This window comes from Sapajus apella, unplaced genomic scaffold (genome assembly GCF_009761245.1).
Source record: "Sapajus apella isolate SASKATOON/1434 unplaced genomic scaffold, GSC_monkey_1.0 scaffold51, whole genome shotgun sequence".
Lineage (NCBI taxonomy): Eukaryota > Metazoa > Chordata > Mammalia > Primates > Cebidae > Sapajus > Sapajus apella.
In genome coordinates, this window is record NW_022436991.1 from 14,021,434 (window position 1) to 14,029,285 (window position 7,852).

A 7,852-nucleotide genomic window follows, 5' to 3' on the forward strand; every position below is an offset into this window, starting at 1 on the left:
ATATTTTGGTGTTCTAAAGGCTCTGACAAGGTCTGCAGGGAGAAGCCTGTTGCACTGTGTTCAACACAGTGTGTCCTGAATGTCTTAAGCATGGAATCCTTTGCTCATGGTATGTCCACGCCAGAATTTGCAAACTGTTAGCCCAGGGCATTTTAAAATGAGTTGCTAATATTTTTAGAAATCAGGAGGTTTCACGTGAAAACCCCTATCTCTGGTTTCCCTTGAGAAGTTGGCAACACAGGCCCTTGATTGTGCACAGCGACAATGGTTGGACCTGGTTATCCGCTGCCGTGGAGAACCCCCACTCCTGCCATTGTTATCTACCAGGCCCCGAAACACACTGTGTTTACTCGGGCTCACTCTGTGCCACCTCATTTGCCCTCACAACAATCTTTTGAGGTGATTGCTGCTATTATCCCCATTTTACAGATGAGGAGCCTGAGACACAGAGAGGTCGAGTAACTTGCCTAATGTCACACAGCCAGTAGTCTGTGTCCTGACACCGGCCATTGACCAAGCACTAAGCTATCCTGCCTCTTTCATGTAACCTGCCTGGCCCCTCTGGGAGCTTGAGACTGTGATCCCTGGCCACCCACAGTTAGGGAAATACCAGTCAGGTCAAAACCCAAAGCCTGCCTTGCATCTGTTTGGGGTCCCTGGGTTCCAGTCAGATCCCTTCCTGCCTTCCCCTGGTGCCACCACTCTCCTCAGCTGCGGTGAATTAATCTTGATGTTTTTGATCATGAGTAGAGACTCCTTGCAGCTATAAAGTTTCACTGATTTTTACCAAGAGGGCTCGCATCTGGTGCGCTGAGATCCTCGCATTCATTCCTGGAGCTGGAGGGTTTTATACCCATTTTGCAGATGGGAAAACAGGCCCAGGGTTGCCATGTGACTTGCACAAGCTCTCACAGGCCAAAATGGCAGAGGCATAGCTAGAAGCCGGGTTCTGCAGATCACATTAGCTGGGTCCAGCTGCCCCAGGTCCTTCCACACTGGCCAGGGGGAGAGACTTGGCACCGTCCACCCATGCCAGGGTAAAATCCAGCCACAGCCCCATTCCCTTCCCAGAGAAAACTTCTGCTGAGCTTGCCCTCCACCCTCCCAAGCAGTAGCAGCGTTTTACGTCCCCACCTCCGGCAGTTCCCTGCAGGGCCTCTTTTTCAGCCGGCCTTCTGTGTGGTTTCCTTCTCTTTGTACTTGAAACTGACCACCCCTCCATACACACCTGCTCCCCATGACCCTGGCACTCCCAGTTTCCCTGGGACACGTCCAATTGAGCTGTCACGGCCCCGGATGCCCAAAGCGTCACACTGCCAGCCCGAGTCCCCCGAGCTGAACTGGCAGCCTAAGGGCGGCTGGCAGCTCTGAGCACACAGATTTGGGTTATGGCAACTTAGACACCTCCTCAGATATCGCTGCCTTCCCTGACAGCGTGAACTCCCTGGAGGGTGTGGGCGGGGACGTCCGCACCCCAGACAAGCTCATCGACCAAGTGAACGACACCAGTGATGGCAGGCACATGTGGCTGGCTCCCATCCTACCGGGCCTGGTGGGTTCCCAGGGATTCTCTTTCCCTGGTCTCAGTGACACACCTTTCTTCCAGGTCAAGTTAATCTCGAACAAGCCAAGATGCGTGGGAGCTGTCGGAAAGGGTTAGGTCTTTGCTAACATGCCTGATGGGGTCAGCTCTTCCAGGCCAGCAATTCTTTCTCTTTTATGAGGGGACACCAGGGATGAAAGGGGCCCCATGGGAATCTGAAGCCAGGAGCCGCAGCGCAGCTGCCCGAGGGCTTGGGCATCCTCAGTTGCGCAGGCAGCTCTGTGGCCCTCTGCTCCGCCTGGCTGGCTTTGCTGGCTGCCCTCTTCCTCTGCACCCAGCTCCCCGCACACTGACTGTTTCTGCTCCTCCCTACATCACTGGGTAGATGACCCCGACACGGCCGTCCTACCCTCCTTCTGGCCCCAAATCGGCCTGGTCAGCTCTTCCGACCAACTGACTCAGTTTCCCAGATCTCATACCTTGCACTGGGCCCTGCTCAGCTTTTAGCATGGAGGCCTCATGGTGAACGGACATGGCTGTGGTGGAGAGGAAGGGGAGCGGCCACATGGCATGGACGGGGTGGTCAGTTCCCCCACAAGCCTCTCACCCTGGGGCCAGATGCCTGGTAGGGATGGACAGTGGGTTCTCAGCACCCAGATGACCAGAGATGTGTCCCTTGTCCATTCCATGGGTCAAGGCGGATGGACAAGGGGGGCACATTTTTTTTCTCAAAACACAGGAAGGTATAGCATCAGCAATTCTATGCCTAAATCCAAAGGCCACCCTAAAATTAGACCCCCACTGAGCATCCGTCAGCTTCCCCAGCACCAGTGCAGAGGGGGAACACACAGCTCTGTCCTCCCTGAGATGCGGGCTACACACTGGCAGCCAGCAGGGATTTTCCGTTGTCTTGCACTGGAAGGCCTTTTGGGGTGAGGCGACTTCAGCTGTTGCTCTCGCGGCTGACTCCAACATCTGTATCTGCTTGAGCCTCACAGGCAACTGGGTTTGAGGACCCTCGCCCTGACCTTTATTGTTTCCATGGTCCTGCCAGGAGGCTGTCCCTACCCCAGCAGCCCCGCTCCCTCTTGGAACATTCTGAGGATGGTCACAAGCTGGGGACCGGGGCCTGGGGCAGGACTCAGCCTGCAGCCTGTGGCCAGTGTGGAATGCTTACTTCTTGATTCTGTCTTGCAAGAGAGGGGCCCCCTAATATCTGAGAACCTTGGTTGGAGGTGGGGAGAGGGAGGGCTGTTTGAGGCTGCCCCGTCCCGCTCTTCCTGCTGGATTCTTCCCCAATCTAGACATCGCCCTCCTTCCTCCCCCAGCGGAGGTTCACAGACACGCACTGGAAATTGCCCAGCGGCACCCTTCACATTGCGTCTCAGTGATGGCTTGGGGAAAGGACAGACAGGGTCAGATGCCAATCAGGACATCTGGTGCTCCACCCGAGTTGGGGACTGTCCCTTTAGCCCATGGGCTCTAGACTGTTTCTGGGCCTGACCTGAGGGGAGACAGAGGATGGCAGAGAATGTTCCCAATTCTCCGCTGCCATTTAAATGAGGCCCCCGCCAGGCCTGAGAACACAGGCCCTCCAAGAGCCAGCTCAGCAGTTTGTTGCAAACGCAGCCACACGTGACCTGACTCAAGATGGGCCTTGAGGAGATGAAAGGGGGTGGAACTCCAGGCTGGCCCACGTGGCAGGCGCTGCCTCGGGCACCACCGCTCGTCCCCAGCCCACGCCGGGCGCCCCCAGCCCAGCCGAGCACCTCTGTTTCCAAACATGCCTATTTTAATTAGTTCTGCTCTCTGACAGGTGAACCGAGTTTATGTGATTTTCGATCTGCCTACCACCGTGTCAATGATCAAACTGTGGAATTATGCGAAAACACCCCATCGAGGGGTGAAGGAGTTTGGCGTAAGTACTTATTAGCTGGGTTTCTTGAGATAATTATGCTCGTTGGTAATTAGGCCGCCGGCAATTATCATTTGTCGCAGTTTGATTTACTTCTCTCTGTTGCAACCCTCAACACAAACGCCTGGTCCTCAGATGCAGGCAGATTTACCATCCAGCCATGAATTCAGAACCTGCTGGCAGTGATCTCAGTGTCACCCTGGGCAAACAGAAAGTGGCTTTTCTTTCATCTTTCCCTTTAGAATCCCACTGGTTTGGGGCAGTGACCCTGGGATGGGGAGAACAGGGACCCTGGGGACCAGAGACCCGAGTTTACCTCCAGTTCTGCCGCTTGTGCTCATGGTGTTAAAGCCCCTCGGGACTCAATTTCCTCATCTGCAATGTGAGCTGATAGCGCCTGCCTTTCCCAGTGGTTATGAAGCTCTGAAATCACAAGGCTGGCACAGCACACAGTAGGCACTTGTTCCTGACAGCCCCATCTTCCTGAGGAGAAAGCCTTGGCTCAGAGCAGTAACGTGCTTTGCCCAAGGTCAACATGGGAGGGAGGAGGGGGACCCATGAGCCCCGCCTCTGTGCCCATGCAGCTCTTGGTGGATGACCTGCTCGTGTATAACGGAATCCTGGCCATGGTGAACCACCTGGTCAGGGGCATCCTGCCCACATGTGAGCCCACCGTGCCGTACCACACCATCCTCTTCACCGAGGACAGGGATATCTGCCACCAGGAGAGACACACCACCATCAGGTATGGCCCAAGCCGGCCCCACAGCCTCCCCGCCAGCCCTAACAAACAAGGATGGATGGCTGGGACACGCGGCCAGAAGCCTGATCGAATCTTCTGCCTCCTTCCTCCCCACAGTAATCAGGCCGAGGATCAGGATGTCCAGATGATGAATGAAAACCAAATCATTGCCAACGCGAAACGGAAGCAGAGCGTTGTTGACCCAGGTCAGTGGCATTTCTCTGCCCAGAATGTCGCGCCTTGGGAGCTCGGTCTGAATACAGAAGGAGCTGGTGGCCTCGCACCCCCATCCTCACCCCTGCCTGCCCCTAGACCCCTCTCCTCTGCCCAGGAGCCCACCCGGAGGCCTGGGGAGGGACTGAAGGGGACAGAACCAGGGAGCAACATGCTGCCAGCTTATTGCAGGCAAATGTAACACAGCGTAGTTTCCTGTAAGCCAAGTGTCGTGGGCTCAGGGGAAAAGTAGTCAGGGGCAGAGCACCATATTGAAGGGGTTTGCCCTGGGCCGTGGGAAACCAATAGAGGATGCCCAAGGTGAGGGCTTCCTGGAGGAGGTGATGTTTGAGTTGGATCATAAAGGACGTGAGGAGTGTGCCAGGCAGCCTGGGCAAAGGCCGAGTGGGGTGTTGTGGCAGAGCCTGCTCCAGGCGGAGGGAAGGGGCTAGGGTGCCAGGTGCCCCAAGCACAGGGACTGTTCTCCAAGGGCCTTGAATGGCAACCCAGGCTGCTGGATTTCACTGGGGAGTGTGGGGCACCCCTCCAGGGTTTGAGACTTGGTAACCCTGGTCCCTCTGTGTCCTGTCGTGACAGCCTTACGCCCCAAAACCTGCATCAGCGAGAAGGAGGCGGCGAGACGATGGCGGTGCTGACTGGCGAGAGGGAGAGCCCATCCTCCCGCAGGGGTGGGCTCCGCCGCCAGCCCCACTCGGCGCCAGTGTCCCTCCCCTCAGTCCCAGGATCTGGATGGCAGTGTTGAGGGGAGCCTGCTGGGGAGAGGGGACTCGGGAGGACAGCGCTGGATGCTAGCAGAGTGACAGATGGCAGGGCTCGGCGTGGCCATGGGTAATCCCCTGCAGTTCCGGGTTGGCCTCAGGGAGCCCGGGACACCTGCTTTCATGCCTCTGCTGTGAGATCCAGCAAAGCAGGGCCTGTGACCACTCGGGCCTGGGCTGACGATGAGCCGGGCCTGTCCTGGGCCAGGACAATGAGACGAGCTGAGGAGGCTTCCCATCCAGCCTAAGAGGGCCCGGAGCGCGGCTGAGCAGGGCAGTGGGGAGACCAGACCCCACCCCGCAGCTCCAGCAGGCAGGGCAGTGCCCAGGGACACCTGCCTTCAGAAGCCTGAGCATCAGTGCCAGCACTCCCCTGGCCCCTGCACATCCGTGTCTCATTTGGGGACTGGTGGAGCTGGCTGAGAAGTTGGGATAGTTTCCTGGACTCACGTCCACAAGACCCTCTCATTCTGTATAGCTCCCCGTCTCCTCTCATCAGGCCTGATAAGGGATTGGTGAGGCTGCACGTCCTGCAGAGGGAAGAAAGTCAGCCAGGCCACCCACCGACCACCCTGGCAAAAGCTGAGCCCACTCTGGCAGGCCAGGGCACTGTCTCTGTGTTGCTGCCAGGCCAGGAAGAGTGGGCAGGCCGGCTAGCAGGCTGGCAGCTCCAGACCCCAGAGGGCCAGAAGAACCCACCCCAGTGCAGTCTAGACGCAGGCGTGGGGTACGCCAAGGACACACCCCCATCCCCCCTCACCCTTCAGCAAGCCCTCGCTACACTCTCTGCCACATGTCCCTCCTGGGCTGATCACAGCCAGGCCTACTGAGGTGGCTGCTTTCTGTCCATGCCCCTTTGCCCTTGGAGGCAGGCCGTGAGGTGCTCCTTGCCCGGGCCCCCACCCTTTCTCCGTCTTCAGCCACTTCCCAGCAAGTTGGAAATGTGCCTTGCACCCCCAGCCGAGTGCAGCCCAGAACGCATCTATTTCCATCGATGTAACAAGCTCGGATCAGGGACCTAATTGGTTTCCCAGTGGTGGGTAATTTCTCTTTCCAAATATTAATCCGTTGTTTTTCTGGCGCCCAGCCCGGCCCGCCGCAGTACTGCACTCAAGGTACGTTCCTATGCAACCCAGGGCCCCAGCAAATACTTCACGAGCTTAGCAGCCGAGCAGCTATGCAAATTCGCTTTTCATTTGGAGCACGGGGCTGATGTGAAGATAAGAATTGTTTCTCCCGGGGAAAGATCCATCATTTCTCTGGCTTCCAAGCCCCCGGCACCTCTGCTCAGCTCCCAGATGTGAGGAGCACCTCCCGCCGTGGGGGAGTCGGGCTGATCAAACCAGCTCTTGTGACCCAAAGCAGTGTCGCTGCATTAAAAGGAGTCCCAGCTGCTCCTTCCCAGCTGAGGCATGGGTACAGGTCAGATTTGTCAGGGAGATGGCACTCACACGACCCAGAACCTCGGCCGATGTTTATAATAATCGTATGTACTGTGCAATTTAGGAGGGAAAAAAAAGCTGCATAGGCGTTAACTCTGAAATAAATTTCTATTTTTCTCCTCTTGCAAAATTAATAAAATATGTTATTAAGACTACAGCCCGAGTCACCGGATCTGGGGTCAGACGGGGGAGTCCATGCTGCGTCCAGGAGCTGAGTGACACAGAGAAGCCCGCACTGAGCTGCAGATGGGGTTGTGATCTCGCCCTGACTGCTCAGTGGATTGTCGTGCCGTATCAGCAGACAATAGTAGCCCATCCATATACCGTGGTTATTACATGCCTGGCTCTGACCTGTTTAATCTGCATAACACAACCCTTTGGGGTGGGCACTGTTAGTATCCTCACTTTACAGATAAGGGAGCTGGAACACAGAGAGGTTGTACAACTTTCCCAGGACACACAGCTTTGGAAGCTGTTAGTCAACGCCCAGACCCTGAGATGAACCCTGGAGGGCTGAGGGGGCAGGGGTGATAATCCTTGGGTCTTTGGCCCCGGGGTTTTCCTTCACCATGTGCGGATCCTGGAACAGCGGCCCCCAGACCCCCAATTCCTGGGCCTCCTCCCTGCCACTCCCCATGCCCCTGCTGCCCCAGGGGTGAGTGTTGGCAGCTCATGGCTTCTGGATAAAGCAGCCCTTGAGTGGAAAGAGCGCTCAGTTGAGGGGGTTCATGCTGCAGTCCAGGCACCAGCAACAGCATTGGCAGCAGGCCGGAGAATCCTTTAGAAACCCCACTTGGCTTCACTGTGTGGGTCAGAGGAGAGAGTCCCCTCTGTCCAACCAGGAGTGTCCCAGCCCCAAGCATGGGGGAAACAGTAAGGGCTCCGGCCGGCCTACTCCATGCCCCCGTTCCCTCTGAGTTCCTGCAGACGGAGGCCTGGCCGTGCCCAGCTACACTGGTGTTGGAGAGCAGTCACCCTCCCTCCTCCTGGTGGAGGGATCTCTGGGCCAGCCTTGGAGGGCCTCAAGGGCAGCCCAGCCCTTCCAGCATTCCCCTTCGAGCGTGGGAGGCCAGCCGGGGAGTCCCAGCCTCACAGCTCTGCTTACCCTCTCCAGCCCCTAGGCAGAGCCCTGGGCTGGAGCCCCGTTATTCAGGGGCCAGGCAAGTGATGTCAGGGAGTGATGTCAACGCTGGCCTGCAAGGACCATGGTCGGCACGG

The 7,852-nt window shown here is 57.2% G+C and overlaps 1 protein-coding gene across 7 annotated transcripts in view; it reads left to right on the plus strand.

Moving 5' to 3' along the window:
* Positions 1-6,789, plus strand: part of KIAA0556 (KIAA0556 ortholog) — a 227,904-nt gene extending 221,115 nt beyond the window's left edge. For 6 of the 7 annotated variants that reach the window (XM_032243026.1, XM_032243027.1, XM_032243025.1 and 3 more), the window contains 5 exons: positions 1,413-1,552; positions 3,360-3,461; positions 4,043-4,203; positions 4,318-4,406; positions 5,011-6,789. In XM_032243026.1, the coding sequence (XP_032098917.1) occupies positions 1,413-1,552; positions 3,360-3,461; positions 4,043-4,203; positions 4,318-4,406; positions 5,011-5,069 (551 nt within the window). In that variant the 3' untranslated portion in view covers positions 5,070-6,789. Of the gene's footprint in view, positions 1-1,412; positions 1,656-3,359; positions 3,462-4,042; positions 4,204-4,317; positions 4,407-5,010 lie in introns of those variants that run through there. The other variant, XR_004258216.1, reaches the window with a different exon arrangement.
* Positions 6,790-7,852: the final 1,063 nt, after the last annotated feature.